Source organism: Herpailurus yagouaroundi, unplaced genomic scaffold (assembly GCF_014898765.1).
Source record: "Herpailurus yagouaroundi ecotype Mexico unplaced genomic scaffold, PumYag 308, whole genome shotgun sequence".
In the NCBI taxonomy this organism is placed as follows: Eukaryota; Metazoa; Chordata; class Mammalia; order Carnivora; family Felidae; genus Herpailurus; species Herpailurus yagouaroundi.
This window is the reverse complement of record NW_024412525.1, coordinates 4,555,739-4,575,915: the sequence shown is the minus strand read 5'-3', so window position 1 is coordinate 4,575,915 and position 20,177 is coordinate 4,555,739. Positions and strand designations below refer to the sequence as shown.

At 38.7% G+C, this 20,177-nt stretch overlaps 1 protein-coding gene across 2 annotated transcripts in view; it reads right to left on the bottom strand.

The window, feature by feature from the left end:
- Positions 1-20,177, bottom strand: part of SNRPE (small nuclear ribonucleoprotein polypeptide E) — a 102,532-nt gene that overhangs the window by 48,626 nt on the left and 33,729 nt on the right. For both annotated transcript variants that reach the window (XM_040462314.1, XM_040462316.1), the window contains exon 5: positions 7,881-7,952. In XM_040462314.1, the coding sequence (XP_040318248.1) occupies positions 7,882-7,952 (71 nt within the window). In that variant the 3' untranslated portion in view covers position 7,881. The remainder of the gene's footprint in view (positions 1-7,880; positions 7,953-20,177) is intronic.

Sequence of the window (20,177 nt, the reverse complement as noted above, 5' to 3'; positions counted from 1 at the left end):
CACTTCCTCACTTGTTCTCCTCTGGCCACACTAGCCTCCCTGCTAGTCTTCTAGATGCTGAGCACACTCTTGGAACACTCTTCCCCAAGACGCCCATCTGACTTGCTTCGTCACTCCAGTCAGGCCTCCACAAATGTTACTTTATTAAACGGGCTGCCTTAACCCCATCCTGTCTACGCACTCCTTTCCTCTTCATTTCTCTTCTCTAACATCTGACTCAGTCCTCTTTATTTTTCTTCTTTAGCATCCAAAATACAATATATTTGTGAGTTTGTTTATTGTCTATCTCCCCTACTACAGGGAATTTGTTTATTTGCTGCTGTATCCCCAAGGCCTAGAAGACTGTCCAGCACAGAGTAAGCACTCAATAAATATACATTAAGTAGACTTGTTGATCAAATAAATCAGGCATAGTTGACTTCTATTTCTTACAATGTAAACTCCTAAGAGCCTATTCTGATAGACACAGTGTAGGCCCCAGTACACTGGGGATCAAATTTGTCTCTCCTTTAGTGACTTTGAGCAAAGTCACTTAACACCCGGGGACTTAATTTCTATGTTGCCCCTCTTTGCTCTAAGATAATTTTACAATTTTTTGAAAAAGTCAAACTTCAGGGGCGCCTGGCTGGCTCAGTTGGTTGAACATCTGACTCTTGTTCGGGTCAGGTCATGATATGGCGGTGTGTGAGATCGAGCCCCACGTCCGGCTCTGGACTGATAGTGCGGAGCCTGCTTGGGATTCTCTCTCTCCCTCTCTCTCTGCCCCTCCTCAGTTCATGCTCTCTCTCTCTTTCTCAAAATAAATAAATAAACTTTAAAAAAAAATAAAAATAATCCTAAAAACTAGTAAATTGAAAAAAAAGTGCCAAATCTCAAAGCAAAAATAGAATAGGTATTTTTCCAAACTACATCATTCTTTAGCTTTTACAATTAGCATTTATATTGTCTTCAAAATGAGCCATCTCTCCCCAAAGTTTTATTATACTCAGATAATTCTTCTGTGGCCAATGCTATTTATCACCACTGCCACCAATATTGTTCCCATAATCATCATGAAATAAAAGCAGCAGGCTAAAAGAGAATTTCAGAGGAGGGGAAAGCTCACCATGAATTATATTGAGAAGTGAATCGGGCTGGAGCTAGATTTGAATGAAGGATAGATTTAGGTGAGGGGTGGGGGGGAAGGTGGTCTGCAGTCCCTTTATACACGTAAGAGCAGAGTGCTACAGGCACATGATGAGGAGGTGAAATAATCAAGAGTAAGAAAGGCCAGTCTAGCAGGGATACCCACAAGCTATGCACTGGCTTCTCTTGATTTCTAAGAAGAGATTTAGACACCACAGTTTAAAGTTTTGTCTTAGGACTTGCTCCAAATTGTCCTCATGGCTTCATCCACGACCCATCCTGCTTCCTCCATTTGCTTGTATCCAAAGACTGCAATAAACATCTTTTTTAAAAAGCTCCTTTGCGGGGCGCCTGGGTGGCGCAGTCGGTTAAGCGTCCGACTTCGGCCAGGTCACGATCTCGCGCTCCGTGAGTTCGAGCCCCACGTCAGGCTCTGGGCTGATGGCTCGGAGCCTGGAGCCTGTTTCCGATTCTGTGTCTCCCTCTCTCTGCCCCTCCCCTGTTCATGCTCTGTCTCTCTCTGTCCCCCCCCCCCCAAAAAAAAAAAGTTGAAAAAAAAAATAAAAAGCTCCTTTGCTTATTCACTAACTCCTACAAAATTGCAGGCCTTTTTCTCATGAATTTGTACCAAACCAGATGTTTCCCTTCCTGTATTAACTATATATTTTAATGTATATACTGGACTTTCTGATTATTCCTGTAAATTTTTGTCTTTTAGCCTATTAATTAGAATTTGAAATCCTAACTCTCCAAACCAATATAGTAGGTTATAGGTACTCCAGTTTATGTCACCTGAAAATTTCAAAATTATTTCTCATGGGTCTTTATCCAAGTTGTTGAATAAAATGTTGAATGAGATAAGGCCTGGGACTTCAGTGATCTCTCTCCAAGTTGAAATTGATCTTATCAGTACTTGGATTTAACTTTTGAAATCCACAATAAAGAAATTCACTCGACTGTTTTGTGGGGAAGAGGTTGTAGTTTAGTAAATAGAGCAATGGACTGAGATTCCTATGAACATGATTCTGAAACAGACTTTGCCCTTGACAAGTCAACGAACTTCTCTTGAACTTATTCGGAAAATGAGAGGGCTCCATTTCCAAAATTCAAGGATTCTGTCATCCAGTTCATACTTCTCCATGAAAAGAGACAATATTGTACCACCTCTTTAGGTGCCCATTTTCTTCTCAAAGACAGGGCAATAATATTTCTCTTTGGCCTAATTAATAGTATTTCAGCAAAGGTGAATCTTATAAGATGCTCAGGTCTAATTTCAGTTAGTCTAATGTCAAGTAGTCTAATTTCAATTCATTCCACAAACGTTTGCTGAATGCATACTGTGTCAGGATTATACTAAGGGGCTTCTAAAACAAATCACCAACAACAGAAAACAAAGTTAGTTAGAAATAGATCCTGCATTCCCAGATTTTGGATTTGTGCAGCACTATGGAAGTATGTCTCAGACTCCTTTCCACTGACACCAACCATTGCAGTCTCCATAGCATCAGTGTTGATGCATTTCATTGAAGACTAGTGTCTTGTCCCTGAGTTCTCTGATATTCTCTCATTCCCTCAGAGGCCATATACGACTCCCATTTTCTTCATTCTATTTTTCCAGTGTTTGCACTAGGACCTTTAGGAAAATGTGAATTGTATCAATCAGGATTTGATCAAGGAAGCAGATCACTATGAGTAAAACAGAGTAAAGGATTTATTATGGGGATCGGGTCTTTTGCAATCATGGGAGCTAGTTAAGCAGTCTGTGTAAGTCTGTTGCTTCTACATCTGGCGTTGGCCCTGCAGTCAGCAAGGCCAGCAGCTGCAAAAGGAAGATAGATACAATGTGGGAGAGACAGAGGACAAAGTGGAACCCATGAGGACAAATGAGCTGTGTGTGTCTCTTTCTCACTTGTTCTACTCTAAATGCTATAGGGGATCCATATGGTAGGTTGGTGTTCCTCAGCATACAGGACATGAACATGGCCCAGAATTTGGAGAAGATGAAGGAGGAGATCCAGTGGGATATGGCTCCTGTCCGAAACCAACAAAATGAACCAGCAGACAACTGACAACATGTAACCTACGTAACTGCACCTGCCCTACACTGACCTTTAGAGCACAAAATTGGCTACTGCTTTACTCTTACCTTCAAAATCTCATGCAAATCTCTCTTGTGACAATTCTAACTAGGAAGCGTACAGGGAAGGATATGAGGAGGAATATAGTTCTACCTTAGCTACCATCGACACAGTACAAAGCTGTCATCAGAATCAATACACAACTGGACAGTCCTTCCAAACATTTCCTCCCTTACTCTTCAGAGCCTTTTAAAGATTCATTCCTGTGTTCTCTGCTACTGTACTTGTTTCTATCATCAGGCTAGGAAAACAAAAACAAAAAACTACAGGAAAAAATTATTATTTAAAACCCTAACATAAAATTCTAAAACTTTACATTAAGACATAAAATAAAACTAACTAAGTAAAAATATACTATGTTCAACATTAAAAAGTTAGTAAGAGAGGTGCCTGGGTAGCTGAGTTGGTTAAGCATCCTACTTCAGCTCAGGTCATGGTCTCACAGTTTGTGGATTCAAGTCTCAGGCTGGCCTCTGTGCTGACAGCTCGGAGCCTGGAGCCTGCTTCAGATTCTGTGTCTCTCTCTCTCTGTCTCTCCCCGCTCATGCTCTGTCTCTCCTAAAAAATAAATAAACATTAAAAATATTTTTTTTTAAAAGTGAATAAGATAGGCAGTTAGGCCCCAATTAATCTCAAAATTCAATCAAATTCCACGCACAATCCCAGTAGACTTATTTTGTAGAACCTATGCTTCGCATGAAAGATGAAAGGGCCAGGCACCTGGCTAGCTCAGTCCCTGGAACGTGCGACTCTTGATCTCAGGGTTGTGAATTAGAGCCCCATATTGAGCGTAGAGATTACTTAAAAACAAAATATTAAAAAAAAAAAAAAGATTAAAGGGCCAACAATAGCCAGGATAGTTATTAAAAAAACAAGGTAAGACTTACTCTACCAGGACCAGTAATAGGTGGTTGCCAGAGGAGGGGGTGGAGGAATGGGCAAAATGAGTGAAGGGGTCAAATGGTAAAAAATTCCACCTATATAATAAATGTCAGGGGGATGTAAAAAAAAAAAAAAAAAGACCTACAATAAAGACATAATATTGAACACCAGGGTAATAGTATAGGGATTGTCAAGGCTGCCAGTGAACCAGAATGGAGAGCTAAATGCAGATAAATACAAATATGATCAAGGTGACATTGCAAATTTTGTAGGAAAAAAAAGGATTACTGAAAAAATAATATTAGAATAATTACTAACTCATAATTTAAAAAATTATGAGATCCCTATTTTATATCATGTACAAAAAAGAAAACTCTAGGGGCACCTTGGTGGCTCAGGTGGTTAACTGTTCAACTTTGGCTCAGGTCATGATGTCATGGTTTGTGGATTCGAGCCCTGCATCAGGCTCCCTGCTGTCAGCACAGAGCCTGCTTCAGGTTCTCTGTCCTTTTCTCTCTCTGCTTCTCCCCAGCTTGTGCTCTCTCTCTCTCAAAAATATATAAACATTAACAACAACAACAACAAAAAAGTAAAAATCTAGACAAAGACCTAAATGCAAAAAACAAAACTGAAACATTTTTAGGAGAATATTGGAGAATTTTTTTTATGACATTGTATATAAACGTTAAGGAAAAAACTGGTAGATCATGCAACTCTTGATCTTGGGGTCATGAGTTCAAGTCCCATGGTGGGCCTAGAGCTTACTTAAAAAAAAAAAAAAAAAGGTTAGTATTATAACTTAAAACTTTTGTAAAACAAGAGACCATAGAAAAGTGAAAAACAAGCCACAGGCTAAGAGAATATGACTGCAATAAATATTACCTACAAGGAGTTAATATTTAGAATATATAAAAAAAAATGCTACACCACAATAAGAAAGTAAAAAACAACTTAATAGAAAAATGGGCAAAAGATATGAATAAGCAATTTGCAGAAGAGAAAACTCAAGTAGCCAATAAACATAAGAAACTCAATTTCTTGGGGCGCCTGGGTGGCGCAGTCGGTTAAGTGTCCGACTTCAGCCAGGTCACGATCTCGCGATCTGTGAGTTCAAGCCCCGCGTCAGGTTCTGGGCTGATGGCTCAGAGCCTGGAGCCTGTTTCCGATTCTGTGTCTCCCTCTCTCTCTGCCCCTCCCCCGTTCATGCTCTGTCTCTCTCTGTCCCAAAAAAAAAAAAAAAAAAAAAAAAACAAAAAACGTTGAAAGAAACTCAATTTCTCTACTAATAAGAGAAATGCAAATTAAAATAGATTTTTTACTCATATTCATCAGACCAAAAAACATTTTGAAGTCTACAAAAACCAGTATTGGTGAGAATGTGAAGAACCAGGAACTTACACACTGCTAGTGAAAGGTAAATTGGTACAACTATTTTGGAAAATGATTTGGCAATAACTAGTAAAGTTTAAGATGCACATAACACATGACCCAACAACTCTAGTTGAGTAGAAATATTCTAGTCTAGGGGTGCATGGGTGGCTCAGTCATTTGAGCCTCTGACTCTTAATTTTGGCTCAGGTTATGATCTTACAGTTCATGAGATTGAGCCATGTGTCAGGCTCAATGTTGACAGGGCAGAGCCTTCTTGGGATTCTCTCTCTCCTTCTCCCTCTGCCCCTGCCACTTACTCTGTTTCTCTCTCTCTCTCAAAATAAATAAACAAACATTATTCTCTCAAATAAATAAACATTAAAAAGACACTCTAGTCTAGAGAACTCTTACATGTGTGTACAAGGAGAACTATACAAGAATATTCATTACAACACTAATGTAACACTGAAAATTGGCAACAATCTAAATGTCCATCAAAAGGTAGCTAGAAAATATAAACTGAGGCATATTTGATACTTGATCCTATAAAAATATTTGATGGTTAAAATGACTCCACTATAATTACATATACTACCATGGATAAATATAAAAAATAATCTGGGGTGCCTGGGTGGCGCAGTCGGTTAAGCGTCCGACTTCAGCCAGGTCACGATCTCGCGGTCCCTGGGTTCGAGCCCCGCGTCGGGCTCTGGGCTGATGGCTCAGAGCCTGGAGCCTGTTTCCGATTCTGTGTCTCCCTCTCTCTCTGCCCCTCCCCCGTTCATGCTCTGTCTCTCTCTGTCCCAAAGATAAATAAAAAACGTTGAAAAAAAAAATTTAAAAAAAAAATATATAAAAAATAATCTTGAAAGGGAAAGGCAATTTGCAGAATAATATAATATTCTATGATATATATTATAATAATAATATAAAGTTTAAAAACAGGCAAAACACTAGCATATATTATATTATACAGTAAATATAAAAAACTCACAAAAATGATATACATTAACATAATGAACACCACTGGGAAGAAAGAGAAAGAGATTTTATCATAAAGGGTACAAAGTGGATTCAACTACATATGTAATGTTCAACTTCTCTTTTTTTTTTTTTTAATTTTTTTTTTTTTAACGTTTATTTATTTTTGAGACAGAGAGAGACACAGCATGAATGGGGGAGGGGCAGAGAGAGAGGGTGACACAGAATCCGAAGCAGGCTCCAGGCTCTGAGCCATCAGCCCAGAGCCCGACGCGGGGCTCGAACTCGTGGACCGTGAGATCGTGACCTGAGCTGAAGTCGGACGCTCAACCGACTGAGCCACCCAGGCGCCCCAATGTTCAACTTCTCAAATAAAAATTCTGAGGAGTGCCTGGGTGGCTCAGTTGGTTGGGCATCCGGCCCTTGATTTTGGCTCAGGTTATGATCCCAGGTTTGTGGGATAGAGCCCTGTGTTGGGTTCTGCACTCTGAGTGTGGAGCCTGCATGAGGTTCTCTCTCTTTCTCTCTCTCTCCATCTCCCTCGGGCCCTCTCCCCAGCTTGTGCTCGCTCCCTCTCTAAAAGAAAAAAAAAAAAAAAATCTGAAGCAACAAATGTTAAGAAGTGACAAGCTGGGTTATGGATATATTGTGTGTGTGTGTGTTTTTTTAAGATTTTATTTTTAAGTACTCTCTACATCCAATGTGGGGTTCAAACTTACTACCCTGAGATCAAGAGTCTCATGCTCTCCTGACTGAGCTAGCCAGGTGCCCCTGTTTCCTTCACTTCTAAGTTCCTGCCCTTCCATTCCCACTGCCAATGCCTGATCCTCAGACTATTTTTGGCTAAAAGCCCTGAATTTTCTTGACTTTCTCATAAACTTTTAGATTTTTCTTGGCATTCCTAAAAGGTAAGGACAGTTTTCTTTCCCACACTTTGTAGATGGAGAGATTAAAGCCCATAAAAATGAAGGGACTTTAGCCAAAGTTACACAGGGTATGTAGGAAAATAGCTAGGATTGAAATAGAATTTTTCTGATTCTTCTTCTTCTTCTTCTTCTTCTTCTTCTTCTTCTTCTTCTTCTTTTTTTTTTAATTTATTTTTTTCTGAGACACACACACACAGAGAGAGAGAGAGAGAGAGAGAGAGAGAGAGAGATATTGAATCCCAAGCAGGCTCAACTCACGTGGGGCTCAAACTCACAAACCATGAAATCATGACCTGAGCTGAAATCAAGAGTCAGATGCTTAACCGACTGAGCCACCCGGGTGCGCCTAGAATTCTCCTGATTCTTGACCTTCTATTACAAACATTCTGTCATAATATTAAAAACAAAAACAAAAACAAAACCAAGTAAACTAACAAGATCAATTAAAAGTACATACCTCAGGACTTCCTGAAAGACGGCAAAGAGTAACTGTGCCCCAGACTCCAAGCTTTCCCTGCTCTCCAAATTTCTAAAAAACGAATCATTGAAATAAGGAGAAACATCAGTATCAACAGTAAGATTTAAGGAATTAAACTCAAGGCAGCGGAAATACGTAGAAAAGTAATACAGGGCCTGTAGAAATAACAATACTATATTAGCTCGCAGTTAACCCAATCAATGAAATGGATAAACCATAAGAAACCACAAAAATACATTCGGGAGGAGGTGAAAGCTAATCCCTAAAGAAGATAAATGCAAGGGAATGTCTAGTCCAGAGGATCCTTGTATTTGCTATGCAACACCTTGTCAGGATTATCACACTACCAAGTGAGATCATTCTGTAAAACACTAAAAAACAAAATGGACTCAGCAGGGTAAAGTAGCAACAGTGAAATGCAAAGTAATTTAGAGAAATGTATTAGGAAAGAAAAAATATAAATATATTTTAAAAGAACATGAAAGAGGAAAGGCAGAACAAACCTTTGAAAGATAGAAATCTCAAAGAATGCAGAAAAACGGGCACATATGTAATCAATAAAAGTATAAAAGAATCCGGGTGCCCCCTCCAAAAAAAAAAAAAAAAAAAGTATAAAAGAATATTTTTTCACCCAAATAAAGAACTGAGACTGGACACAAAGAGAGCTCAGAGAGGAAATGAAAATTAACCAGCAGAGTCCAAGATCATGGCTTATGGGAAAAGAAACTAAATTACTGTAAAAAAAAGAATTCTAAGCCTTCCAACCTGAAAAAAAAAGCAGGCTCTATTCAAGTTAGAGCAGCTTTATATTTTGCCATTAAAACGAAACCAAAGGAATCACTGAAAAAACACACTTCATTCAAACATAAGTTTCATTAGTAAACAAATGGGCCAGGAAACTAACATTAGTTTGGCAAAATAGGAGACATATGGAGGCATATATCTTTTCATATTTGATATCTTCAAGAACACCAAGGCCTCTGGAAGCTACTGTTTCAAGAAAAGTGATTTTGAAGAAAAGTGGTATGTTACATGCCAACTTGGCTAGGATAACCCCCAGTTATTCACTCAAATACTACATTAGGTATTACTGGGAAGGTATTTTGTAGATGTGTCTACAGTTCATAATCAGTTAACTTTAAGTAAAAGAGATTACTTAGATTATCTGGCTGGGCCTGATTCCATCAGTTGAAATCTCTTGAGAGCAAAGCTTGGAAGAAATTCCACCTGTGAATTAAAGCCTTGGCTTGCCAGAGAGTTCCAGCGTGGCCTCTCTGATGACCTACCTTATGGATTTCAGACTTTTCTAGCCAGCCCTCACAACTGCAAAAGCCAATTCCTTGTAATAAATCTATTAATATATATCTCCTACTGGCCCTCTTTCTCTGGTGGCAATTTGACACAGAGACGTTAGCTACAGTTGTTGGTTAAGTCTTCTTCACTGATATAATATTAGAAAAAGGGTATGGAAGAGAGACTGATTTCCTAAATTATAAAGACTCACAGCAAATTAATTAAGAATGAGAAGAAAAAAAAAAGAATGAGAAAGTATGAGAAAGTCAAAAGGTAAAGAAGCCAAATGGTTGGGGTGCCTGGGTTGAGCGTTTGACTCTTGATTTTGGCTCAGCTCACAGTCCCAGGGGCTGGGGATCAAGCCCTGCATCAGGTACTGCACTGGGTGTGGAGTCTGCTTGGGGTTCTCTCTCTCTCATTAAAAAAAAAAAAAGGGAATGCAAACTGGTGCAGCCACTCTGGAAAACAGTATGGAGGTTCCTCAAAAAACTAAAAATAGAACTACCCTACGACCCAGCAATTGCACTACTAGGCATTTATCCAAGGGATACAGGTGTGCTGTTTCGAAGGGACACATGCAGCCCCATGTTTATAGCAGCACTATCAACAGTAGCAAAGTATGGAAAGAGCCCAAATGTCCACCGATGGATGAATGGATAAAGAAGATGTGGTATATATATGCAGTGGAGTATTACACGGCAATCAAAAAGAATGAAATCTTGCCATTTGCAACTATGTGGATGGAACTGGAAGGTATTATGCTAAGTGAAAGTGGTCAGTCAGAGAAAGACAAAAATCATATGACTTCACTCATGAGGACTTTAAGAGACAAAACAGATGAACATAAGGGAAGGGAAACAAAAATAATATAAAAACAGGGAGGGGGACGAAACATAAGAGACTCTTACAAATGGAGAACAAACAGAGGTTTACTGGAGGGGGTGTGGGAGGGGGGGATGGGCTAAATGGGGAAGGGGCATTAAGGAATCTACTCCTGAAATCATTGTTTCACTATATGCTAACTAATTCGGATGTAAATTTTAAAAAATTAAAAATTAAAGAAGAAGGAGGAGGAGGAGGAGAAGGAGAATAAGGCGGCAAATGCTTATTTTACAATATGATAGCCAGAGTTATATTTTATTAGATACCTATAAACAGGCAAATAGAGTTAAGAATGTTTTTGGACTCCAGATATTTACTGGTGGAGTTAAAAATTGGGTGTTTGTGGTAGCCAGCTTCCAAGATAGCTCCCGATCTCCCTGCCTCCTGTATTTACGTCCTTGTGCTGTCCCTTCCCACAGTACCAGGATTGGTCTGTGTGACCAACAGTATACAACAAAAGTGACAGTTATCATTTGGAAGGTTAGGTGATAAAAGATATTAGCGCTTCCACCTTGATCCTTCTCGCTCTCTTGGACCATTTGCTCTGGGGGAAGCCATCTGCTAGATCCCGAATAATCCTGTGGAGAGGCCACGTGGGAAGGAGCAAGGCCTCCAGCTAATAGCCACCAATGAACTATGGTCTTTGAGCACAGCTATCTGAGTGAGCTTAGAAGCAAACTTCCCAGCATCCAATCAAGTCTTCAGAGGACTGAAGCATCAGGTGACTTGTAGACTGTAATCTCAAGCACACCCTATTCAGACCTGCCCAGCTAAACCCCTCCTAGATTCCTGACTTTCAGAAACTGGGCGAGATAATAAATGTTTGTTGTTTTAGCTATTAAGTTTCCCTGTCAGATTGACTTAAAAGGCAAAAGGAAACAAAGTAAAACTCATAGAAGAGGCAGAATTGAAGAAGCAAGAATAAAAGTTAGGAAGCATAAATAGAAAGTAAAATAAACCAAGAATAACAATTAAAATTATCCTAAGTAGTAGAAACCTTGCTATTAGAAGGGAAAAAAAGCATAAATTATTTAAAAATCAATGAAATAATATATTACTAACATAGATACGTAGAGGCCAAGAGGCCTGGGAAAGCTAAACATCAAAGAATGGGCAAAAATAAACTACACTGACAAAAAAGGAAAGCAGCAATAGCAATATTAATATCAGATGAAACAGAATTTAGGGCAAAAAAGCACTTAAGGCAGGTGGTTACTGCATATGATAAAAGGTAGTCAATAATGAATAAAATAATAAAGAATTTATATGGACCAACATGACAGCTAATTATATCATGTAGATTAATACCCATGTCATGTGAAAATTATAAAAATACAATTACAATGGAAAATTTTAATTCTTCAATATCAATGACAGATTAAGGCTATAATATATGTAAAGCTACAAAGGATCGGGGGGCGTGGGTGACTCAGTCGGTTAAGTGTTTGACTTCAGCTCAGGTCAGGATCCTGTGGCTCTGCACTGACAGCTTAGAGCCTGGACCCTGCTTCAGATTCTGTATCTCCCTCTTTCTCTAACCCCTCCCCATTTGCACTCTGTTTCTCTCTCTCTCAAAAATAAATAAATATTAAAAAAAAAAAAGAGCTGGAAAGGATCTAAACACTATAATTCATAATGAAGAACATTATTGCAGATTTTATATTCTACAAATAATGGCTATATATGTTCACATATAGAAATTGAACATATTAGATTATTGAGAAAAGTCTCATTAAAGACAACAAAATATTTAATAGGCTATATGTTTTTATCTGTAGTTAAACATTAACTGCATTCATGTTTTCTTATAAAGAGTCCCCAGTCATTTGTAAAATAAAGTTTCCACAAATAAGAACTTGGACAAAAAGAAAGAGAAATGTAAACAGACTGCTTTTGCAGGCCATAAAAGTATACGGCAAATATCAGCAATTATGATTAGTTACTTCTTTTAAAAATAATAATAAAAATAGCAACCTATCTAAATCTTTGTGGGAAAGTCAAAGCAGTATTTGGAGGAAAATGTATAGTTTCAAATATCATATTTTTTAAGACAGCAAAGAGATTGGATATAAAAGCAACAAAATCCCCAAAAGTAAAGAATGGGGCTGGTTAAAACCAAAATAAAGTTAATTGGAAGTAAAAGCAATTTGATTTTGTAAACACTATGAAATAGACAAGGCTCCCGCACATGTAATCAAGAAGAGAGAAAAATAGGGGTGCCTGGGTGGCTCAGCTCAGGTCATGATCTCACGGTTCATGAGTTCAAGCCCTGCATCAGGCACTGTGCTGACAGCTTAGAGCCTGGAGCCTGCTTCAGATTCTGTTATCTCCCTGTCTCTCTGTTCCTCCCCCACTCATGCTCTATCTCTCTCTGTCTCAAAAATAAATAAGCATTTGAAAAGTTTTTTTTAAAAAGGCAATGTAACTTAAAAAAAGAGAAAAATAGACACAAATTGTTAGAAATAAGGAGGTAAGTAATATATGAACATGGTAAAATTTTCCCTGTCCTAAAGAAAAACCCTGTCTTTTACTATAGTTCTCTCCCTCTCCTTTTGAAAGACCCTCTCAAAAACAAATGATGTCTTTGGAAATATTGTATGCTTTCTGATGATAAGAGTAAAACAAGACTTACATTTCTGTTAGTATAGTAGACTACACACAAGAAGACGGTCCCACCTGCTAAAAGCAACGAAAATCAGTGGGTTTTTTCGAAAATTGAAGTACAGTCAACACACACACAATGTTACATTGGTTTCAGGAGTACGACATAGTGATTTAACGAGTCTATACCATGTGCTACGCTCACCACAAGTACAGCTACCATCTTAAATTACTGGATTTTTAAAAAGTCTCCAATGTACTCAGAAGCTGACAAGAAATGAAAGATTACTTAATTTTATTACCTTTATTCTAAGGCATTATTGGTTGAAAGAGATACCACTGCTTTATTCACTACTAAAAAAGGGATACAAGCCATCAAACTATAACGTAATGCTTTCTTATAATTAATAAGTTTTATAATCAGTAAGTTTTGTACTTACTGAAAGAGATATTTAATTTTTTAAAGTTTAGTTATTTATTTTGAGAGGGAGAGAGTGTGTGCGAGCTGAAGAGGGGCAGCGAGCGAGGGAGAGAGAAAGAGACTAAGCTGACAAGAGCAGAGCCCAATGCAGGGCTCGAACTCATGAACAGAAAGAGATATTTTAGGCTTAGTCATCTATTTTAAGTATAAATTACTCTTAGGTATTTATAAACAGCAAAATATAAGTGAAAAAATCATTTGCCTAAAACTTCCTCATTTAATCTTCCTCTTCCGCACAACGCTCTGTGCCATCAAGAACACAAGCGATTTATTATTTCATAAAATAATCCTTAAAAAAATGAAAACCAGGTGGCACTGGACTCTCCAGCCTGACTTTGCAGTTATGTAGCACCAACCAACTTCTGACTCATGTTTCAGGAATGCTGCTGAATGTGTCTGATTCATTCTAAGAACAGTTCCCCTCCACAGACATTTGATTCCTAGGAGTTAAAAGAATGCTCCACCATCAGCCTCAAGATTTTCTTCCAAGCCACTGGTGGTTATTCTGCAAGATTTGATGCTTCGCTTTTGATATTCATACACACATAAACAATACATCTATGTTATGCCTGACCTTGGCTGCCAGCCAATCCAGGATGCCATCAGTTTAAGAGCTATATAGATTTCAGAGATGTTAAAATGTGTGTGTGGGGGGGGCCGCGCCCCCGGATGGTGGTGGTATATTTTGGCTAATAAAATAAGATAAATTATAGTAGGGATGAAGACATGAAAGAAATCTACCCAAACTGGAAAAGCTTATAGTTCACTTTTAATAGAACTTTGTCCCCTGTGAATTAAAAACAAAAGCCCAGGACTGCCTAAAATAGGGACTCTAAAAGGAGATTCTCCTCCCACCTCCCATAAGGCTGAATCCTCAAAGTGTTACACTCTCAGATTGAAGCCAATTAGAATTCATCTATTCCCTGCCCAACTATCACCACCAGAGGTCTACAACAAAAACTGCTCAAAACTTGGTGCTGGGTCAGGAAGAGGAGGAGATTATCTCCCCCAAGAATCTGTAACCAAGAGCTACTCCAGTGCAGGTTTGTAGCCCAACACATACAACCTAGATACCTGAAAAGAGTCTTAAGCCAAAAATTAGGTTTAATAGTAGTAGTACAATGATGCCCTCACGTGCCCAAAAGAAGCAAAAGCAAATCTCCTGGAAGGAACTCATCTTCATCCCAGGCCTTAAAGATTTCCCAAAGGAGAAAGAAATGTTTTTAAATCAGTTCACAGTCAAACAACAATATAATGAAACAAACACAAGTCACAAAACAACCAGGAAAGAAAGCACCAGGAGCAAGAGCCAGCAGGAAAGACAGGAAAATCAGAACTGCAAAGACATCAGATATTAGAATTATCAGGCACCAAATAGGAAACACCAACATATCTAAAAGAAACCAAGAACTAAAAAAAGTAATAATTAAAACTAAAAATGTTCTGGGCCACCTAGCTGGCTTAGCTGGTAGAGAGTGTGACTCTTAATCTCGGGTTTGGGGGTTCGAGCCCCATGTTGGTATAGAGATCACTTAAAAATAAAATCTGTAACAAATTACAAAAATTGTTTTCTGAATAGGTCTAATAGCTTTTCAGACACAGACAAAAATAATGAACTAGAAGATAAACCTGAAAAAATCGTACGGAACAAAGAAAAAAAAGATGGTAAATATGCAAACGGTAATGAAGGATATAGTGTAAGGGTCTAACATATGACTATTCAAAATAGTCAAGGAGGATATTAAGGAAATGGAGTAGAGGAAATAATTGAAGAAATAATGGCTAACAATGTTTTAGAACTAAAGAAAGAATTCAATTCACAGATGCAAGAAATCCAATGAATTCCAAGCAGAATGAGTAAAAAAGTTATACCCAGACCTACGACAGGGAAATGACAGAACAACAGTAAAAAACAAAAAGAAATAAACAAAACTACATTTGAGGCAGCCGCTAAAAAAAGAGAGATTAGCTTCGAATACGTCACAATTAGAATGACAGATGGCTTATCAATAGTAACAATGGAAGCTACAAGTTAATGAAGTAATATTTCTAAAGTGTTTAATGCACTGAACAAAGCAACTGTTACTTTTCGGGGGCGCCTGGGTGGTTCAGTTGGTTAAGCATCTGACTCTTGATTTCGGCTCAGGTCATGATCTCACTGTTCATGCACTCGAGCCCTGCATCAGGCTCTGCACTAACTGCTTGGGATTCTTTCTCTCCCCCTCTCTCTGCCCCTCCCCAGCATGCACGCACACACTCTCTCTCTCAAAATAAATAAACTTAAAAAAAAAGTAACTTACTAAAATTCTGTGGCCTGTGGAAATATCTTTAAAAACAAAGGCTAGGGGTGCCTGGGTGGCTCAGTCAGTCGAGCATCTGACTTTAGCTCAGGTCATGATCTCACAGTTCATGAGTTTGAGCCCCGTGTAGGGCTCTCTGCAGTTGGTGCAGAATCCACTTCAGACCCTCTGTTCCCCCGTCTCTCTCTGCACCGTCCCTGCTTGCGCTCGCTCTCTTTCAAAAATAAGCATTTTTTAAAAAGCCACAAAGGTTAAATGAAAACATTTTTCAGACAAAGACAGAGTTTGCCACCACAGATCTTCATTACAGGAAATTCTAGAGTGTGCACTTTAGACAGAAAGAAAGTGATCACAGATGGTCTAAAATGAAAGACAATAATGGAAGAACAAAGTGGCAAATACATAGGTTAATCCAAAGAAACACTGCCACAGGGAAATACAGTGACAATGCCTTCCAAAATGACGACAAACGAGGTAGAGCCTTTAAGGAGATAGTGAGGATGGGATCATAAGGTGAGGGCTCTAATCCAATAGAACTAGTATCCTTATAAAAAGAGGATAAGACACCAGACAGCTCTTTCCTTGCACACACAGAAGAAAGGGCATGTGAGGACATAAGAAGGCAGCCTCCTGAAAGCCAGGAAGAGAGCTATTGCCAGAAATAGAATCTGGTAGCATCTTGATCTGGGATATCTAGACTCTGCAACTGTGAGAAAATAAATTTGTTGTTTAAGCCATCCAGTTTGCGGTATTTTGTTATGACAGCCCAACCAGCCTGATACTCTTTCTCAGACATCCTTATATCTAGGAGTGAAAATGACACTTGGTTGTGGCTAATAAAGCATATAAAGAAATCTTTGGGTATAAACTCTTGAGAATGCTTTTCATCTTTCATTTTTTTTATTATTGTTTTAAATGTATGCTAGGACCTTTTTTTTTTTTCCCTTCCAATGTTTATTTATTTTGAGAGAGAGCGCACATGCATGCGTAAGCGGGGGAAGGGCAGAGAGAGAGAGGGAGAGAGAATCCCAAGCAGGCTCCACTGCTGCCAGCACAGAGCCCCAGGCAGGGCTCAACCACATAAACCAAACTGTGAGATCACGACCTGAGCTGAAATCAAGAGTCAGACGCTCAACTGGCTGAGCCAGCCAGGCTCCCCTGAGAATGCTTTTTTTTTTTTTTAATTTTTTTTTCAACATTTATTTATTTTTGGGACAGAGAGAGACAGAGCATGAACGGGGGAGGGGCAGAGAGAGAGGGAGACACAGAATCGGAAACAGGCTCCAGGCTCTGAGCCATCAGCCCAGAGCCCGACGCGGGGCTCGAACTCATGGAGCGCGAGATTGTGACCTGGCTGAAGTCGGCCGCTTAACCGACTGCGCCACCCAGGTGCCCCGAGAATGCTTTTTTAAAAAGGACAGACCCAGAAGGTATGCTCCTTCAGACTCCCTCCATTTTCCTAGCAGGCCAGCATTCCTTTCTTGTGATCACAAGGGGATAGGCACAAGGATAATGCCCTGCGTGACAAGGGAAGCAGCAGGAAAGATGAAGGCAGCCTGGGTATCTGAATGGCATCGTCATGTATCTCTCATCAGTATCTATTCAATACTGGTAAGTGCCATATACCAATGAATGGCCGATAACTGGACTACCTACCTCAGATTTCTTCTTGTGGGATAAATAAATTTATATTTGTTTAAGCTACTGCGACTTGGTTTTTGTGTTCCTTGCACATTTCCAGAAAATATCATATTCTCAAATGATAAACCCAAGGAGAAAAGACAGGAAAAGAAATTATAAGTATGCGAAGCAATGACAAAACTGAAACACTGGCTTTACTGTTTCCTTTCCCTCCCTCCCCCCCCTTTCAAAGAGTGGGCACTGAAGGTGAGTTAAGTTTTTAAAAACATTCTTTGCATGTTAAATAGTGATGAACATAAATGGAATAATATATAAGCAAAATGCACATGAATTTTGAAAGTAAAACATTTAAAGGGGTGCCTGGCTGGCTCAGTTGATAGAGCACATGACTTGTGAACTCAGGGCTGTGAGTTCAAGCCTTACGTTGGATGTAGAGACTTACTTAAAATTTTTTTTATAATTTTATTTTATTTATTTTTTTAACATTCATTCATTTTTGAGAGTGAGAGAGACAGAGCATGAGTGGGGGAGGGGCAGAGAGAGAGAGAGGGAGACACAGAATCAGAAGCAGGCTCCAGGGTCTAAGCTGTCAGCACAGAGCCCGACATGGGGCTCAAACTCACAGACCGTGAGATCATGACCTGAGATGAAGTTGGACGCTTAACGGACTGAGCCACCCAGGCGCCCCTTAAAATTTTTTTTTAAAAACCATGAAGGGGTGCCTCCATTAGTGAAGATCAATGAGCGTCCAACTCTTGATTTCAGCTCAGGTCACGATCCCAGGGTCATGGAATCGAGCCCCGCCTCAGGCTCCATGCTAAGCATTGAGCCTGCTTGGGATTCTCTCTCTCTCTCTCTCTCTCTCTCTCTCTCTCTCTCTCTCTCTCCCTGCTTGGGATTCTCTCTCTCTCTCTGCCCCTCTCCCCCACTCACATGCTCTCTCTCTGAAAATAAAAAATTAAATTAAATTAAAATTACAAAAAAAAACAACATGAAGATAAAGCTTAAGCTTCAGGCCTTCTCACATATACAGGCCCTTCCAAGGTCCTAGGAGGGACCCAAGCAATTTTTACATGATCAAATATATTTTTAATTTGCAAAAATCAAGGTTAAGATTATTGTCTCTTTCCACTTAGATTTTCCCTTTATCACATATCCCCTTGTATCAGGTCACAGATATTTTTGGATGTGGCTAAGAAGTTGAGCCGGGGGTATACTTTAGTTAGGTGAGATACTGTATGCAGTTGAGTTGCTTTTGCGCACAGTTAAATTATTGCTAACCCTCCCAGTGAAGGAACGCATCCAGGAACACTCCTAAAACCTACCATGCCAATATACCTGGCATAGACACAGGAAGGTACATGTTAAAGGTCACATAAAATTGTCAATAGAGGATTCCAGTCTCATGAAGACCTAATTGAAAGCAAAGATACTCCTGTCAGAAACATACTGACAATGCAACATATGCAATATCAAATGTACCATAGATTTTTTTCCCCTCTTTTTTGATGGGAATGACTTGTGGTATAAAGCTTAATATAACATTTCCATTGCAATTTGAAGAGATATTTTGAAATATTTTAATAAAGTGAAAAATGTTAGCTTCCTAATTTGGATTTATAAAAAGATGAATTTTGTCATCTTTAAATTTATACATTAAAAAATCAAAGGAAAATTCAGATTAGGAAATAAAAGCAATAAAGAGCAGCTATGGAATCAGCAAATTTGTATTTTTTTAATTAAGAAGTGAATTATAACAGGAACATTTTTATATCATATCAAAATTATTAATTTTTTTAAATGTTTATTTTTGAGAGAGACACAGAGTACAAGTGGGGGAGGCGCAGAGAGAGAGGGAGACACAGAATCTGAAGCAGGCTCCGGGCTCTGAGCTGTCAGCACAGAGCCTGACATGGGGCTCGAACCCACGATCCGTGAGATCATGACCTGAGCTGAAGTCAGACACCTAACCGACTGAGCCACCCAGGTGCTGCTATAATCATTAATTTTTTAAGAGTATGAGCTAAATTTCAAATAGAGGTAGTTTCTTGGATTATTTATTAATCCAATCAATGAAGGGAAATGAATCATATAAACATATTAGAACTAGCTTTCAATTTGTTGCTGAATTGACTACAAAGAGAACATAACTCATAATACTCACTAGAGGAAGATATCTATGGCATTAGTGTCATTAATACAAAGAGTACTTTAGGATTAGTTATTGCACAAGAAAATTTGAAACACCCTGAAATCTGGAGATTATGTACGAAAGAAACTTGCTAGAGATTTTAGCAAACTTGACATTTTAAGAGACTATATGGTATTATTAAGGACAAATTGCAAAGCTGAAGAAACTTTTTTAAACACTCAAAATAAATTTCAAACAACCATGAAAGAGAAAAGAATGATTTGTCTATTTACTTAATAGAAAATATTACAAAAGCTTATATTAAGAAGCAATCAAAGAGTTGCAGGAAAAAAAGCATTATAGAAGTGATTCAATTATTAGTTAATAAAAATATTATGTTGTTTTATAGATTTTATGATTTTGTGTGGTCAAGTTAAAATATTTTACTTCTTTTTTCATTCTAAATAAATGTTCATTTCTATGTATGATTCCATATTTATAATTTTATATACTTTTTAAAAAGATTCACCCAAATTATAGAAGTTTCAGGTTCCACAAAGCCTGCGTCCATCCTTATGACAGATTAATATTAAAAAAAGCTCTAGGGGCACCTGACTGGCTCAGTTGGTAGAGCATGCGACTCAATCTAGGTAATGAGTTTGAGCCCCAGGATGGGCATAGAGTTTATTGTTTAAAATCCATCAGATGGGGCGCCTGGGTGGCGCAGTCGGTTAAGCGTCCGACTTCAGCCAGGTCACGATCTCGCGGTCCGTGAGTTCGAGCCCCGCGTCAGGCTCTGGGCTGATGGCTCGGAGCCTGGAGCCTGTTTCCGATTCTGTGTCTCCCTCTCTCTCTGCCCCTCCCCCGTTCATGCTCTGTCTCTCTCTGTCCCAAAAATAAATAAACGTTGAAAAAAAAAAATAAAATAAAAATAAAAAAAAAAACAA